Below are 18,760 nucleotides of genomic sequence, written 5' to 3' on the forward strand. Positions count from 1 at the left end.
AGAACGGTGTCATCTGCGTGGAGGTGTGCTGCGAGTTGTTAAAGGCAAACTCGGCTATGGCCAAAAAGTCCACCCAATTGTCCTGCTGCAGGTTGACATAGCAGCGCAGATACTGCTCTAAAATACCGATGACCTTCTCGGTACCCCCGTCAGTTTGAGGATGATGCGCGGACGAGAGGCAAACCTTAATGTCCAACGCACGCATCAACTCCTGCCAGAAACGGGCTGTAAACTGGGCCCCCCTATCGGAGACGACTCTATCGGGAAGGCCGTGTAGCCGAAACACCTGTTGGATGAACATGCGACTAGTGGCGCGAGCTGACGGTAAGCCGCGACAGGGGATGAAGTGCGCCATCTTGGTCAGCATGTCCACCACCACAAACACTGTCGTGAAGCCAGAGGACGGGGGTAGATCCGTCAGAAAGTCCATGGACACAGCCCCCCAGGGTCTCTTGGGTGTTGGCAAAGGCTGCAGTAAACCAGGCGGGGCCCCTGTCGCTGACTTGGCCTGTCTGCATGGGATGCAGGAGGTGACATAAGACTGGACGTCGTGTCGGACTCGGGGCCACCAGAAGGTACGGGAGACCAGGTTCAGAGTCTTGAACAGGCCAAAATGCCCCGCAGCCGGGTTATCATGACACTGGCTGAGGACGAGTCCCCTGAGTGGCCCTCCCGGAACATAGAGCCGGTCACGATAATACAAAAGTCCATCCGTGACCGACCAAGGCGAATCTGGCCCCACCTCTTCCTTCCGCTGAGCCACCCACGCCTCCTGCTGCTGCGCCTCCCGGATCCGAGCCCGTATATCCACCGGCTCCCGCACCGCAGCAAAAGACTCGACGGGGATCACTGTCCTGGGCAGAAGCTTGTCTTCCACTCGGGTATATTCGGGCTTCCTGGACAGAGCATCCGCTCTCTGATTGTGCCCGCTTGGTATGTACCGCACCCGAAAGTCAAACCTCGCAAAGAAAAGGGACCACCGGATCTGGCGTTGGTTCAAATTCTGAGCGGTCTGCAGGCTTTCCAGATTCTTGTGGTCCGTCCGGACCTCGATTTGATGCCGCGCCCCCTCCAGATGATGCCTCCAAGCCTCGAACGCCGCCTTGATGGCCAGCAGCTCCTTCTCCCAGATGGTATAGTTGCGCTCCGAGGGGTTCAATTTCCGAGAGTGATACGCGCAAGGGAAAAAGGTACCGCTGGGCGTCGTTGCCTGGAGTAACACGGCCCCAATGGCAATGTCGGAGGCGTCCGCCTCCACGACAAACGGCCGTTGCGGGTCAGGATGCTTCAAGATGGGCTCCTTCATGAAGGCGTCCTTCAAAGCCTGGAACGCCTGTTGTTCGGGTGCGTTCCACTGGAAGCGAGTCTTCTTCCTCAGGAGCCGGGTGAGGGGGGCTGTCAAGGCAGCAAAGCCAGGGATGAATGTTCGATAGTAGTTGGCAAATCCAAGAAGTCGCTGAACATCCTTCACGCGACGCGGGGGTTGCCAACTCTGCAACGACTCAACTTTACTCGGCTCCATGGCGATGCCCTCAGGAGAAATGCGGTGACCCAGGAAATCGATGGTCACCTGGTAGAACTGGCACTTCTCCAACTTGGCAAACAGCCGATGTTCCCGGAGGCGCTGCAGGACCTGACGGAGATGCTAATGATGCACTTCACGCGACGGGGAGTAAATCAGGATGTCGTCCAGATAGATCACGACAAACTGGTCCAACAGATCCCGAAAGATGTCGTTCATAAAATGCTGAAACACAGCGGGGGCGTTGGTCAGGCCAAACGGCATCACCGTGTACTCGAAATGTCCATAGCGAGTACCAAACGCCGTCTTCCACTCATCACCCGGCCGAACCCTGACGAGGTTGTAAGCTCCACGCAGGTCCAGTTTCGTGAAGATCTTAGCCTCCGGGAGTCGGTCCAAGAGCTCGGGGATGAGGGGCAGCGGGTAACGGTTGCGCACCGTGATGGCGTTGAGTTTCCGGTAGTCACAACAAAGCCGTAACTCGCCCGACTTCTTTTTGACGAAGAGCACGGGCGCAGACACTGGCGAGGACGAGGGCCGGATAAAACCGCGAGCCAAATTCTTTGTCAGGAAGTCCCACAATGCAGCCAACTCGGGCTCCGACATGGAGTACAAACGCCCCACTGGGAGAGGCGCATCCGGGACTAGATCAATGGAGCAGTCGTAGGGCCTGTGCGGGGGTAATTGATCCGCCTCTGACTCGCTGAACACATCAGCAAAGTCGGACAGTTCGGGAGGCAAAGAAACCCCTGGGGAACCCTCCACCTGGCCGGCACAGATATGGCGGGAGTGGTCCACGCACTGCAAACTTGGGAAGGTGACCAAGTTCTGAGACCAATAGATCTGTGGATCATGCGCCCGGAGCCACGCCCCAAGACCACGGGGAAGTGCAGATCCGAAGTGATGTAGAACTGGATGGCCTCCACATGGGAACTGATGGCCATACACACGGGTTGCGTGGCGGCCGTAATAGGCCCGGACAGGAGCACTCAACCATCGATAGTCTCCACAAGCATGGGCGGATCCACCGGACACTGGGGAACAGCCCATTTGGCCACAAAGGCCGAGTCCATAAAGTTAGTGGTAGCCCCAGAGTCAATTAAGGCATGGACCGGAATCCCCTCTGGCTTGCCAGGAAGGATCAGACGTGCCTCCAAAATCAAATGCCGTGGAGGTTCACAGGCACCATCGGAACGGCGTCGCTCGGTGTGGTCGTTGTGGGTCGCCCGATCTGTCACACCGTCTAGATCGGGCTCGGGCCGTTTCCCGACAGCAAAGTAGGAGACTTTCTCGGGGCAGGCTTGGTCACTGATGCCCGCTGACGCTTCTTTGGACAAGAAGCGGCCAAATGTCCAGGGTCCCCACAGTAAAAACACAACCCCCCCGATCGTCGTCTGTCCATTTCCGTCGCCGATAGACGGGACCTGGCGGCACCCAGCTCCATTGGCTCCTCCCTCTGGACTGGGGGCTCACGCACTACAGGGGCGGCAGGGGTCTGTGGGGTGGCACGGCGACTCTTTCGCTGCTGCAGCCGGGCATCGATCCGCAGACAAAGATGGATCAGCCCATTCAGGTCTGAGGGAATGTCCACGCGGGCCAGCTCATCCAACATCTCCTCCGACAATCCATCCTGGAAGGCATCCACGAGCGCAGCCTCATTCCAGGCGGAATCCTGGCTAAGCAGCCGGAAATCGCTGATATAGGCCTGTAGGGGGCGTTGACCCTGCCTCAGAGCTTTCAGGCGTCGGGTGGCAGTCTGCGCCTTAATTGGGTCCTCGTACATTAAGCGCATATGGTCACAAAACCCCACAAAGTTATCCAACAAAGGGCTAGGTTGTGCCAGCAGAGGCGTGCCCCAACGAGCTGCATCCCCCGAAAGAAGGCTTAACACGAATCCCACCTTATCCCGGTCAGTGAGGAAATCAGCTGCTCTCACGCTGATAAAAAGCTGGCATTGTCCCAGGAAGGCAGGAAACAGTTCTGGATTGCCAGCAAATTTATCCGGCATTGCTATCTGACATTTCCTCCTGGGTGGGGGTGCAGCATGTACCTGAGCTTGCAGTTGAGCCACCTGAGCTGCCAGCAAAGTGAGTTGCTGAGTGAGCTGAGCATTCTCGGCACGTAGCTGCTCCATCGTAGTAATAAGGGGTGGGAGGCTGAAAGCAAACTGTTCTGAACCAGCCTGCTACCGGCCTTGCAATAAGGCAAACCCCTGTTCAAACAGTAGAGACTGGAGAGCGTCTGAGGCTGAAAAGCGTCTGCCAAGATTTATTACACGAACAACAGAACAAGAAACAAAACACTGGAACTTGAATCCTCAAACGGAAGGGTTGCTTTCAGCAACCAGCCCTTCCCCAAACACTCCTTTTATTTAGAGTTCAGGGCGTGGTCTCCCTCTGCCTCCTCCCGAGGAGTCCCACAGCCTTCCTCTGCTTGTTCCTGCTCGACTGCCTCCTGCGTCGGGCGTCCTTAAACAGGGCCAGCTGTGGGTCATCATCCTCTGCACTATCGGGCTCACGCAGCTGAGAAGAGGGCCCCGGCTGGGGGCTCTGCAAAGCCTCCAAGCCATCATCAGCCAGTTCGTCTTCCACACCCACCTCCTCCCCCTCATCTGAGTCATCCGAGACATCTGAGCCGGCTGCCGGACCCACAGACTGGCCCTGAGTCACAACACAGCGTTCCGTGCGCCTTTGGCATCCAGTCATGCCGGCCACATGACCACGGAGATGTCCTCGGACAAGCACTGGCTCTTCGGCTTTGAAACGGAGATGAGCACCGGCCCCTAGAGTCGGAAACGACTAGCACGCATGTGCGCGGGAACCTTTACCTTTACCTTTTTAGATTAATGAAAAGACAGATTAGGGGTGACATGAGAGCAGTCTTCCAAAATTTTAGGGGCTGTCACAAAGAAGATGGGGTCAATCTATTCTCCAAAGTACCTGAAGGCAGGACAAGAAGCAACGGATGGAGATTAATCAAGGAGAGAAGCAACCTAGAACTAAGGAGAAATTTCCAGACAGTGAGAACAATTAGTGGAACAGCTTGCCTCTAGAAGTTGTGGATGCTTCAACACTGGAAGTTTTTAAGAAGAGACCGGACAACCATTTGTCTGAAATGGTATAGGGTCTCCTGTTGAGCAAGGGGTTGGACTAGAAGATCTCCAAGGGCCCTTCCAACTCTGTTATTCTGTTAAGTTCTCAAGTCAAGCTTTAGAATGGACCTCTTCTCTTATCAAAGATTCCGGCCAATGGAAGCCAAGAATGTTTCCTCCAGTTTTTTCCCATTGGGTGATTTAAGACAATGGGGAAGCGGGCTGCAAATCAGGCGGCTTGGTTTGTTTCAGAATGTCCTTGGGTACCGGTTAAAAAGATGCGGTTATAAAGTATGGAAAAGAAGCAACTGAAGAAGAATGGAGCTTCAGAGAAAACCTCCGGTTCATGCGGAGAAAAAAATAGCCCTGAATTCAGGTCGGTACAGAGGCATGTTGGAACTGCCAAAATGGAGGTCGCGATTCAAATCCACACATTCTGATCTGATTTGTTATCAAGTCATGAATTATGGTCACCACCACCACCACCCCCAAAAAAATCTGACCCGGCTTCCACAAATTATTGATTTGGTGTCTTCATTTATCCTTCCTAGATTTGTTCTCTCTGAACTAAATAGTGAACTTTAAAGCAGTGCTCCTCACCGTTGGCAACTTTAAGATGCGTGGACTTCAACTCCCAGAATTCCCCAGCCAGCTTGCATCTTAAATTTGATGACGGGCCCGAGTTTTGGGTCTCTGAGAGATGGCTGGGCAGGGGCAGGGGCCTTCAATGTAAATCTAGAAAGCCTCTGATTATTTTTTTATCTAAATTTTTTATAGGGCTAGGGAGCGGGGTGGGAGATAGGGGTTGTTTGGCTATGGGGGGTGGCCGATCTACCATGGTTCAGACCAGACTTGGGTCTGATTGCACGGGGGGAGAACGGGGTGGCATTGTCGCCGGGGCTCATGAACGGGTCGTGGGATTATCAATTCCCACGACGGGGAATGGCAGCAGGCGGATAGACAGGGGGCCGTATCGCTACCGGGAGGGCCGTCCCCGCTACTTGCAAGCGGTGAGGCGCTCCGACCCTCTGCTTCTTCCCCGAGATCCCGGGAGCGAGGATGTGCAGCCTCCTGAGCTCCGGCTGGTGTACCTGAATGCCAGGTCCGTGGTTAACAAAGCTCCCCTCGTTAGGGATTTAGTTGAGGGTGAGCATGCGGACCTGGCTTGCATCACGGAGACTTGGTTGGGCCCAGAGGGTGGGGTCCCTTTGGTTGACCTCTGCCCACCAGGCTTCCGGGTGCTACACCGGCCACGAGCTCATGGTAGGGGTGGGGGAGTGGCGGTTACTATTAGGGAGACCTTATGCCCGCGGGAGACCACCGTTTCTCAGATAGTCGGGTGTGAGTCTCTCTTTGTGAGATTTGGTCCTGGGGCGCAGTTGGGCTTGCTGCTGGTGTACATTTCACCTAGTCGCACAGCGGCAGCCCTGCCCGAGCTGCTCGATATCCTCTCGGGTTTGGTGGTTGAGTTTCCCAAACTTATAGTTTTGGGAGACTTCAATCTACCATCCCTGGGAGGTTCATCTGAGCTAGCTCGGGAGTTCATGGCTTCCATGGCGGCCATGGACCTGACGCAAGTAATTTCTGAACCAACTCATGAGGGAGGCCACACTCTTGACCTGATTTTTTTGTCTAGACGGTGGTTGGATGATCTAGGTGGGGGCTCTCCATTTATTATGCCCCTGTCATGGACCGATCATCATCTCCTGCGGCTGGTCTTCCGTTTTGCCATCCCCCGCCGTGGGGGCACGAAGCCAATTAGATGGTACCGCCCCAGACGCTTAATGGATCCTGATAGATTCCAAGCGGCGCTGGGGTCCCCACCTGCCTCCACTGCTCACAGCTCGGCGGATGCCTTAGTGGAAGCCTGGGAAAGGGCAGCCACTGAGGCACTTGACCGGGTTGTACCCTTGCGGCCCCTGACCCGGCGCAGACCCCAGCGAGCTCCATGGTTTTCCGCGGAGCTCCGGGAGATGAAGCGTCGGAAACGGGGCCTAGAGAGCCGCTGGAGGTCTAGCCGATCCGAACCCGACCGGTTGCGGTTAAGAACCTATATTAGGTCTTATCTCGCAGCGATGAGGGTGGCGAGGTGTAATTACTTCTCCACCCTCATCGCGTCCGCAGATAATCGCCCGGCCACCTTGTTTAGGGTGACTCGCTCACTTCTTAATCAGGAGGTGAGGGAGGATCCCTTGCAGGGTCGTGCCGAGGAATTTAGTCAACATCTGTCGGATAAAATCGCTCGGATTCGGACCGGTTTGGACTCCAGCTGGGCAGAGTCAGGCGGTCAGGACACGGGCGGTCTTGTCAACGTTACCTGGGAAGAGTTTGATTCTGTGACCCCTGATGAAGTGGACAGGATTATGGGGAGGCTGAGCTCCTCCACATGTTTGTTGGACCCGTGCCCTTCCTGGCTGGTTTATGCAGCTAGGGAGAGGACACGAGGCTGGCTCCAGGCGGTTATATCTGCTTCTTTGAGTGAGGGTTATTTCCCCACCGTCTTGAAGGAGGCGGTGGTGAGACCTCTCCTCAAGAAGCCTGCCTTGGACCCAGCTGTATTGAACAACTTTCGTCCAGTCTCCAACCTTCGCTTTCTTGCGAAGGTTGTCGAGAGTGTGGTGGCGCATCAGCTCCCTCTGGTCCTGGATGAAGCGGATTATCTGGACCCCTACCAATCGGGTTTCAGGCCCGGGTACAGCACGGAGACGGCATTGGTCGCTCTGGTGAATGATCTCTGGAGGGCTCGGGATAGGGGATATTCCTCTGTCCTAGTCCTATTAGACCTCTCGGCGGCTTTCGATACCATCGACCATGGTATCTTGCTGCGGCGTCTCAGGGGATTGGGAGTGGGAGGCACAGTTCTTCAGTGGTTCTCCTCCTATCTTCTGGGACGCTCGCAGTCGGTGTTGGCAGGGGGGCAGAGATCGGCCCCTAGGTCTCTCGTTTGTGGAGTTCCTCAGGGGTCGGTTCTCTCGCCTCTCCTGTTCAACATCTGTATGAAACCGCTGGGTGAGATCATTCGTGGTTTTGGAGTTGGGTATCATCAATATGCCGATGATACCCAACTTTTCTTTTCGACCCCAAACCACCCCAGTGATGCCCTCGCTGTGATGTCCCGTTGCCTGGAGGCGGTTCGGGTCTGGATGGGGAGGAACAGACTTCAACTCAACCCTGACAAGACTGAGTGGCTGTACATTCCGGCATCCCGGGACATTCAAAATGTTCCATCTCTTTCTATGGGGGGTGAGCTCTTACCCCCCGTGGATAGGGCTCGCAACTTGGGAGTCCTCCTAGATTCACGGCTTACCCTGGAAGATCATATAGTGGCCGTGACTAGGGGGGCTTTCGCCCAGGTTCGCCTGGTGCGCCAGTTGCGGCCCTATCTGAACCGGGATGCCCTGTGTACGGTCACTCATGCGCTCGTGACCTCTCGCCTTGACTACTGTAATGCTCTCTACATGGGGCTTCCCTTGAAGACCACTCGGAGGCTCCAACTGGTACAGAATGCGGCCGCGAGAGTTGTCTTGGGAGTTTCCCGGTACTCCCATGTTACACCTTTGCTCCGCAAGCTGCATTGGTTACCAGTTGTCTTCCGGGTGAGGTTCAAGGTTTTGGTTATGATCTTTAAGTCCTTACATGGCATGGGTCCGGGTTACCTTGGGGACCACCTGCTGCCGGCATCAACTCCCCTCCGCCCTGTGCGTTCCCACAGAGAGGGCCTCCTCAGGGTGCCGCCAGGAATGCCGACTGGTGGCCCCCAGGGGGAGATCCTTCTCTGTGGGCGCTCCGGCATTATGGAACCAACTGCCGGTGGAGCTCCGGATGGCATCAGACCTCCGAACTTTCCGTCGTGGCCTGAAGACCCACCTATTTGAATTAGCTGGTCTGGCCTGACGGGGGATTATGGGTTTTAAATTGTTGTTTTAGAATTGTATTACTGTTTTTAACTGGGCATGGGTTTAATCTTTTTTAATTTTTGTATCGTTTTTTTATATATGCCCTGTGAACCGCCCTGAGTCCCTACCAAGGAGAAGGGCGGTATACAAATTAAATAAAACTTGAAACTTGAAACTTGAAATTTAAATGTAAATTTAAATAAAAACACATCCTAGAATTGTTAAGGTTAAGAAACGTTGCTAGCTGGCTGGAGAATTCTGGGAGTTGAAGTCCACACATGTTAATATTGATAAGTTTGAAAAACAGTAAAAGTAGTTCTCGACTTACAACCAAAACTGAGCCCAGAATTTATGTTGCTAAGCGAGTGAGTCAAGTGAGTTTTGGCCCATTTTACAATCTTTCTTGCCTCAGTCGTTAAGTGAATCACTGCAGTTGTGAAGCTAGTAATGTGGTTGTGAAGTGAATCTGGCTTCCCCCATGATTTTGCTTGTCAGAAGGGGGAAGTGATCCCATGACTCCGGGACACTGCAACCGTCATAAATATGAGTCAGTTGCAAAGAGTCTGAATTTTGATCCTGTGACTAGGGCAGGGGTAGGCAACCTTGGCTCTTTTATGACTCATGGACTTCAACTCCCAGAATTCCTGAGCCAGCCATGCTGAGGGGAAAGGGAGAGTTTCCAAGCTGAGCCATGCAGGCTCAGGAATTCTGGGAGTTGAAGTCCACGAGTCATAAAAGAGCCAAGGTGGCCTAGCCCTGGACTAGGGGGATGCTGCGAGGGTCATAAGTGTGAAAAACAGTCATAAGTCGATTTTTTTCAGTGCCTTTGTAACTTCAAGTGGTTCCTAGAGGAGGAGTCCTTTATGGCCAGAATTGTGCCCATTTTTAAAAGCGTTGCCAGAGAAACACCAGAAGGAATTTCGACTGTCTTTTGGAGAGAAGGCTGAGCATATTAGCAATGTTTTCATTATTCATAATTACATACTCAAATAAAAATGTGCCTCTGAAATATGGTGGTTGCTTCAGGATCCTTTTGCTCTCTCTTTTTGTACCTCAGCCCTTAGATCAGCTATTCTGATCCAACGGTGGTATCGACGCTTTGTAGCCCGGCTCGAAATGCGACGGAGATGCACCTGGCGCATCTTCCAATCCATAGAATATGCGGGAGAACACGATCACATGAAGGTATGGTGGCAACATGTGTGTGGAAGCATCAGCTCCCAGAATAACTTGCGTTGGGAGGGACCTTGGAGGTCTTCTAGTCCAACCCCCCTGCTCAAGCAGGAAACCCTACACCATTCCAAATAAATGGCTGTCTGATTTCTTCTGGTAAACCTCCAATGATGGAGCACCCACAATTTCTGGAGGCAAGTTGTTCCCCTGGTTAATTGTTCTCAAGGTCAGGAAATTTCTCCTTAGTTCCAGGTTGTTTCTCTCCTTGATGAGTTTCCATCCGTTGCTTCTTGTCCTGCCTTCAGGTGCTTTGGAGAACAGATTGTGGCAGCCCCTCAAATACTGGAACACTGCTATCATGTCACCCCTACTCCTTCTCTTCTGAACTTTTAGAGAATACAGAATAACAGAGTTGGAAGGAGCCTTAGAGGTCATCTAGTGCAACACCCTGCTCAGGCAGGAAACCCTATACTATTTCAGACAAATGGTTGTTGTTATGTATATAGTCGGTGTGTGTGTGTGTGTGTGTGTTCTGTTACAGTGCAGCCACTGATAACACCAGGTGGCGCCTGTAAGTGTCCGGATTGGTTGGCCACTGCAAGGTGGGAAAATCCAACATTCTGAGTGGACCAAGCAGGGTATTTAAAGGACACTGGGATATGTGCATGTGTGTTTTTCTTTGTGTCTTCGTTCTGTACTCAATAAAGGCTGTTACTGTTGAATCTGGTCTGCTGTCTCCACGTGGTCCTGAACCCACTACTTTACAGTTGTCCAATCTCTTTCTAAAAACTTCCAGTGTTGGAGCACCCACAACATCTGGAGGCAGGTTGTTCCACTGGTTAATTGTTCTCACTGTCAGGAAATTTCTCCTTAGTTCCAGGTTGCTTCTCTCCTTGATTTAGTTTACATCCATTGCTTTTTTTTTTTCAATAAAATTTTATTCATTTTCTAATTTTTACAAATCATAAATGCTTAATAAGCAGCGTGTTGTCTGGGGTTTTTTTTTACTTAACAATACATATTAAAATTATTCTGTATCTTCCTTTTCTTTGTTCTGCAATATCGCTCTTAGTTTCTGCACATTCTGACATTTTTTTTAATCCTCTCTTCTTCAAGTGATGTTTCTTCACGTTTCAAACACTAAAGATACACTTCTTTCTACTATTAATATATATAACATACAGTATTAAATATATGTTTCTTCATCATTGTATGCTGATACAATTGCTTCTAAATTACAACATCTTTTCAATCCAATTTGTCACTCAATTTTATTTGCAATTACAGTCACCTTATTAGGCCAATACTCTTGTTTTCCCAGATCTTGTTTCCATTTTGTTTTCCCCTCAGTGTTCAAAATATCTTTATACATTACGATTAGTCCTTGTTTTCATTAGACAGGGGTAGGCAACCTTGGCTCTTGTATGACTCATGAACTTCAACTCCCAGAATTCCTGAGCCAGCCATGCTGAGGAGAAATGGAGAGGTTTCCAAGCTGAGCCATGCTGGCTCAGGAATTCTGGGAGTTGAAGTCCACGAGTCATAAAAGAGCCAAGGTTGCCTACACCTGGCCTAGGCCTAGGCCGCTTTATGACTCGTGGACATCAACTCCCAGAATTCCTGAGCCAGCCATGCTGAGGGGAAAGGGAGAGTTTCCAAGCTGAGCCATGCTGGCTCAGGAATTCTGGGAGTTGAAGTCCACGCGTCACAAAAAAGCCAAGGTTGCCTACCCCTGGACTAGACATAACTAGACATAGTTATGGTGAAGGATGGTAACCCAGGAGGGCAAAAATAAGAAAAGAGAAATGTATGTTTCCTCTAGGTTTTGACTATTATTTCGATCTTTCGCAGCTCAACCGTTTCTTTGACTATCTCATGGAGAACGTCACATCAAAAAGCACGCAAGACAGTAAGTGTATATATTCTATCTATCTATCTATCTATCTATCTATCTATCTATCTATCTATCTATCTATCTATCTATCTATCTATCTATCTATCTATCTATCTCCAGTCCACGATTTATGGCCCCCAGTTGAGCCCCAAATTTCTATTGCTAAGGAATCCAGTTGTTGAGTTTTGCCTCTTTTTATGACCTTCCTGGCCACAGTTGTTAACCACTGGAGTGAACCAGTTAGTAACCAGATTGTTAAGTGTATCTGGATTCCCCATTGACTTTGCTTGTCAGAAGGTCACATGACTAGGGGACATAGCAACGGTCATAAGTATGAGTCAGTTGCCAAGCACCTGAATTTTGAACACATGATCATGGGGATGGTTCAAAGGTCATAAGTGTGGGGGGAAAAACAGTCGCAAGTCACTTTTTTTCAGTGCCATTGTAACCTTGAAGAGTCACTAAATGAATTATTGTCAAGGACTCCCCGTGGGCGCATTTTTAACTTTTCTGATTCCTGAAAGAAAGGACCTTCTGCATAATATCTGAAATATTTTAAAATTTTGCTCTGCTCCTGCCAAGGGGATTTCATTAACCGCATCCTGTCGGAGACGGATAATACGAGACAGATCAAACTGGAAAAAAGAATGGAATCTATGGAGGTACCAGTTAGTTACAAGGGCCCTCGACTCAGTTTCCCCCTGACGCCGGACGATGCAGTAAACGTCCTGGAAGCCTTCAGAAACAATCAAGTAAGTACTTGAAGAACAACTATCTCCATGTTGCTTACGGGAATGGATCAGAGATCCCTAAAACTCTTTCCAGGTAGTCCTCGGCTTACAAGCTTTCATTTAGTGACCATTTGAAGTTGCAATGGCACTAAACATGTGACTTCCCATTGTTCCTCACGGTTACGACCGTCACAGCATCCCCACAACCATGTGATCGGAATTTGGATGCTTGGCGACTTATGACCTTTTTTCACACTTACGACCATTGCAGCATCCCCATGGTCATGTGATCAAAGTTCAGACACTTGGGAACTGACTCACATTTATGATGGCTGCAGTGCCCTGGGATCACAGGATCCCCTTTTGCCACCTTCTGGCAAGCAAAGTCAATGGGGAAGCCTGATTCACTTAAGAAGTGTGGCAAGAAAGGTCATAAAATGGGATAAATCTCACTCAACAAGTGTCTTGCTTAGCAACAGAAATTTTGGGCTCAATTGGGGTCGTAATTCGAGGACTATCTGAAATTCAGGTCAAGGCTCAACCTCTCTCCTGTTGCCTTTTCTAATGTTTTTTTTCTTTATTCCCAGTAGCAGCTTCATCCTTACTATGTTTTAAAACTCTTCCAAGAGGCAGAACAGCATCTCAGCCAGCTGCCAAATATTAACAGAATCTCTACCTGCTACAGCGAGGAAATCACCGTGTGTGGTGAGTCTACCTGTTGTAAATAGGTACAGCCCTCTGGCAAAGTTGCAAGGCAGAGGAGAACAGCACTCCTGAGTCCAGGAAAGGAGACCGGGCTGTGTTCCTCCTGACCGTCTCCAGATACCCAAAGCAGAACTAGATGAAAAATTTTCTCCTCTGTTTCATTCCTGTCTTTTCAACTGTTTCTATATTTATACCTGGGTTTTATGTCCCTATCTTATTGCACTGAGATAGATAGATAGATAGATAGATAGATAGATAGATAGATAGATAGATAGATAGATAGATGATAGATAGATAGATAGATAGATAGATAGATAGATAGATAGATAGATAGATAGATGATAGTTAGCAGATAGATAGATAGATAGATAGATAGATAGATAGATAGATAGATAGATAGATAGATAGAGGTGATGGTGATAGGAGATAGATAGATAGATAGATAGATAGATAGATAGATAGATAGATAGATAGATAGACAGACAGATAGATAGATATACTGTAGATAGATAGTGTCAGAATTCATTTATATCACATTCATAAATGTATGTTTAAAACATTATCCCCCCCATGGATCCTGCCATCTCCCGAGGAAGGAGAAGCGCATGTGGATTCAGCCTGCCTTAGGTTATTTCAAAGACCAAGGGAAACCTTTTGAACTGGGGGAACAAAAGGCAGGGTTAGAGAAGAAGGCATCTGGCCTGTGTCTCCATTTGAATCTGTAGAGGAAGAAGGCAACCATAAAGATTTGAAGTTCCCTTTTTTCACACAAAAGGGATGACACGAAGTAAAATGATGGGGGGCTGACCAAATGGGGTTGAGGGAAGGGGGGTTGAACCGGGAACTCTTTATAAAGTTTCAATTTGTAAAACAATACCAAGTCCTGTCTTGTATTTCCACAACCAAGCATGTCCTAGTAAAAATTCCTTTTGGGCTAGAACTGACTCCAAGAGTTTTTGTTTTCCTAAGATGTGGATTGGGGTGGGTCCTGACAGATAGATAGATCAGACATGTCAAACACAAGGCCCAGGGGCCGGATCCGGCCCGCGAAGTGGTTTCTTTTTTTTTTATTGAAAAGTTTTAACATACAATTTATCTTTAACAGTCCCCCCTCCCCCTCCCCTCTCCCTCCCTCCCTACCCCTCCCCCCCTCCCCCCCCCGACTTCCCAGAGCTAAATACAAGGTATAGAAAAAAACACAACAATCATAAACAACCATATACTAACAATCATAAACTCTAAAATCTATCACTCTCTAGCTTATATAGGATAATACAAACCTTAATAATATTAAATATATATAGAGAGGGAAAAAAAAGGGAAAAAAAGAAAGAAAAAGAGAAGGAAGACTTATTCAAATGCTACATGAAACTTCTTAACCCTATATTTGTTCTGGATATACTCAATCCATTTTCTCCATTCCATAATATAACGTTCTTGCGAGTGATCTTTCAAATAAGCTGAAATCTTTGCCATCTCTGCCAGGTCGGAAACCTTTAAAGTCCATTCTTCTATAGTCGGCAGTTCCTCTTTCTTCCAATACTGACCAATTAAAAGTCTTGCTGCCGTAGTTAAATTCAACATCAACTTAGTGTCCACAACCGTAGCATCTGTGATTATTCCCAACAAGAAAAGTTGCGGACAAAACTTTATCCTTTGCTTGAAAATCTTCTGCATATTCCACCAAATTTTTATCCAGAAGGCCTTAACCTTTTTACAAGTCCACCATACATGAAAATATGTTGCATCTTCATCACCACACCTCCAACATTTTGGTTGATAATTCGGATACATACTTGCAAGCTTTTTAGGATCTAAATGCCATCTATAAAACATTTTATAAAAGTTCTCTCTTAGATTTTGAGCTTGTGTAAATTTTACGTTCCTCACCCATATCTTTTCCCACGTGTCCATTGTAATAACTTCTTGAATATTTTGGGCCCATTTTATCATACAATCCTTAACAAGTTCTGTTTCTGAGTCAATCTCTATCAATGCAAGATATATCCGTTTAATATGTGCTGGTCCCTGATTTCTAATTTGCTTTATCAGATTTTCATCAGTCATTGTAAAACCAATTTTCTGATCTTCTTTCCACCTGGCCCGTAGCTGAATATATTGAAACCAAGTTTGAACAATCTCCTCATCTCGCAAGAAGCTATATGGTTTCAAACTCCAGACATTTCTTTCCAAGCTTAAAATCTCTTTATACGTAGTCACATCGTGTTTAAAACCCACATTTATATTTTCTATTGCGTGTTTTGGAATTGCCCACAATGGTATCTTACAGTCTAACTTATGTCTGTACTTCTTCCAAACTCTCAGCAATGCCTGTCTTAAAATATGCACTTTAAACACACTATCTACCTTCTTATCATACAACAAATATGCATGCCAGCCAAATAACAAGTCGTGGCCCTCAAGATTTAATAATCTCTCTTGTGTCAAATTAATCCAATCACTTATTCCTGCTAACGCAGCAGCTTCATAGTATAATTTAAGATTGGGCATTTTAAGACCACCTCTTTCACGAGTATCCTGCATAATCTTAAGTTTAACTCGTGGCCTTTTCCCTGCCCAAACAAATTTGTTGATACCCCGTTGCCATTCTTCCAAATTAGAATCTTTCTTAAGAACCGGTATCATTTGAAATAAGAATAAAAATTTAGGCAGGATATTCATTTTCACTGCTGCAATTCTTCCCAACAAAGATAATTGCAATTTTTCCCAACTCTCCATTTCTTTTTGGATTTTTCCCCATAGTTTTTCATAATTATTTTTATATAACTTTGTATTAGAGGGTGACAAAAACACCCCCAAATATTTGACCCTTTTAGCAATCTCAAATCCAGTTAATCCTTCTAAAAGGGCCTTTTGCGATACTGTCATATTTTTGGCCAGAATTTTAGTTTTTTGTACATTAACTTTAAATCCAGAAACCCTCCCATATTGCATTATTATCTCCATCAGGTCCACAACAGAATTTTCTGGCTGGGTCACTGTAACAACCAGATCGTCTGCAAACGCCCTCAGTCTATAATCCTGATCTCTGATTTGTATACCCTTAATTCTTTCCGAACTCCGTATTTTTACTAGTAATATCTCCAATGTTAACACAAATAGTAAAGGCGATAACGGACACCCTTGCCTTGTGCCCTTCTCAATATTACATGCTTCAGTCAAACTATTGTTAACTATTATTCGGGCAGTTTGTTTTTGATACAATGCCCTAATTGGTTGCAAAAATTTATCTCCAAAATTCATTTTATCTAAAACTTTCATCAAAAATTGCCAATTCAATTGATCAAAAGCTTTTTCCGCATCTAAAAAAATTAGCACCGCAGGGATCTGGTTGTTCCTTTCCAAAAACTCTAACACATCAACTATATGCCTCACATTATTTTTCATTTGCCTACCACTAATAAACCCAGTTTGATCCCCATGAATCACCCGTTGCAGAACCCTCATCAATCTATTAGCCAACACCTTAGCAAATATCTTGTAGTCTGTATTTAATAGTGATATCGGTCTGTAATTTTTTACTTGAGTAGCATCTTGGTCTTCCTTTGGAATCAGAGAAATAAAGGCAGTTCTCCAAGATGGAGGCACCTTTCCCCCTCTCTGGATTGTCTGGAACAATTCCTTTAACGGTTTAACCATCTCTAATTGTAAATTTTTGTAGTAGGCCGCAGTCAGACCATCTGTACCTGGCGCTTTATCAACCTTCAACTCCTTAATTGCTGTAAGTATTTCTTCTTCTGTAATCAATTGATTAATCTCCTCTTTTTGTACTTGCGTAAGAACCGGGATGCTAGCATTCTCCAAATATTCATCAATGTCTTTTTCGTTAATCTTCTCCTTAGCATATAGTTTAGAATAAAAATCCACAAAGGCTTCCTTAATAAAATCCTGTTGAAACACTACCTTCCCCTTATGTTCAATTTTGTCTATGTTAGAAGCCCTCTGCTTTTTCCTTAGTCTATAAGCTAGCCATCTACCTGGCTTATTAGCATTGCAAAAAGTATTGTGCCTGGCAAACCTCAAGTTGGTTGCCACTTGATCAGCCATTAATTTATCAAATTGTCCCCTTAATAGCTTGATAGCCTCCTTGGTCTTCACATCCAATGGATTCAAAATCAAAGCATTCTCTTTTTCCTTAATTTCATTCTCCAATTCTTTCCTTCTAACTTCCAAAGTACGTCTATGTTTGTTATTCATATATATCAACACTCCTCTCATATAGGCCTTGCTAGCATCTCAAACCATATCCATAGAAGTATCCTTATTCATATTAATTTCAAAAAAATCCTTCATTCGCTGTTTACACTCTTCCACATTTTTCTGGTTTCTAAACAAGTTCTCATTTACGTGCCACGAGCGCCTATCTCTGTTGTCCTTATTGATCTCTAACCATACTGGGCTATGGTCAGAAATAGCTCTTGCACAAATCTTTACCTTCTTAGTCCTAGAAAAAAAATCATTAGTCAGCAAAATAAAGTCAATCCTAGAAAAAGATTGATGTCTATCAGAAAAAAAAGTATAATCCTTTTCATGCGGGTGTGTGTCACGCCAAATGTCTCGCAATTCCAAATCATCCTTCATTTCGAAAAAAGACTTAGGCAATCTGGCATGACACGGAACATGCTTAAAAAAACCAGCCTTATCCATCTGTACGTCCAAAACGCCATTCCAATCCCCCATAAAAATAAACGATTTGTAATCCAACTGAGTAAGCTTTGTATGAAGTAAGCTAAAAAAGTCAGCTTGTTGTTGTTGTTGATTAGGAGCATACAGTCCAACTAAAAGCGTTTTTTTGCCTTCTAGCAACAAATCTATCATTACGTATCTTCCATGCTTATCTGCTTCAATTAAGTCCGCTGTTATAGCACTTTTAACATAAACAACCACTCCGTTTTTCTTATTCATTGCAGAGGCAACAAATTGCGTACCCAACCTTGAATTCAGTAGAAACTTTTGATCCATAGCCCTAATATGCGTTTCTTGCAAGCATATAACATCAGTCTTAAATTGTTTTAAATATTGAAAAACTTTCTTTCTCTTCTGAGGCGAATTTAGTCCATTAACATTCCAAGTTAAAAATTTAGCCGCCATACTTGTCGCCCCGAAGCTTTTGGAGCACCTCTTCAATGGCCCCTTTGTCACCTTTGGGCCGCGCTCCTCCCACTGCCTCGCTGTAAGTACGCTTTGAAAGTTCCATAAACTTCTGCTGGTCTTGTTCTTTTATTTGTTTTGCTCTTTTTAAAGCAGCACGCGTCACCCTCAGCTCTCCAACATCAGCCAACAAAGTTGTAGTTTGATCCCCTCCAGCACCATCCTCCTCTGTCTGGCCATCTTCAGCCTCATGAGGTTTTTCTTCACCAAATCCCTTTGCCACTTCCAGAAGTGATAGTGGGGTTGCTTTTAAAACATTATTGTAGAAATCACGCGCCTGTGTCACAGTAACCAGACGGTATCTTTTACCTTCATGCATCGCCACCAGCCCAACTGGAATCTCCCATCTGAACCTTATATCACGTTGCTTAAGTTCCTGCACAAGAAATGCAAAGTCCTTTCTTCTCCTTAAGATCTTTGGAGGAATTTCCTTTAAAACCAAAACTTCTTGGTCAGCAACCACTACTTTAGTATCATAGGCAGCTTGAATAAATTCATCTCTGATTTCTCTCTTTGCAAAATAAACCACCACATCTCTAGGTAACTTCCTCTGTCTAGCAATCCATGAATTTACAC

The 18,760-nt window shown here is 46.9% G+C and overlaps 1 protein-coding gene across 1 annotated transcript in view; it reads left to right on the top strand.

Annotated features, from left to right (window-relative positions):
- PPEF2 (protein phosphatase with EF-hand domain 2) overlaps nucleotides 1-18,760 on the top strand; it is a gene marked incomplete at its 5' end in the record, with an annotated part of 43,046 nt that overhangs the window by 3,409 nt on the left and 20,877 nt on the right. Inside the window, 4 exons of the mRNA XM_081333327.1 lie at nucleotides 9,567-9,694; nucleotides 11,534-11,591; nucleotides 12,159-12,328; nucleotides 12,898-13,012. Coding sequence (XP_081189453.1) covers nucleotides 9,567-9,694; nucleotides 11,534-11,591; nucleotides 12,159-12,328; nucleotides 12,898-13,012 — 471 coding nt within the window. The remainder of the gene's footprint in view (nucleotides 1-9,566; nucleotides 9,695-11,533; nucleotides 11,592-12,158; nucleotides 12,329-12,897; nucleotides 13,013-18,760) is intronic.

The sequence above is a fragment of the Vipera berus genome (assembly GCF_964194415.1).
Source record: "Vipera berus genome assembly, chromosome: 7".
Lineage (NCBI taxonomy): Eukaryota > Metazoa > Chordata > Lepidosauria > Squamata > Viperidae > Vipera > Vipera berus.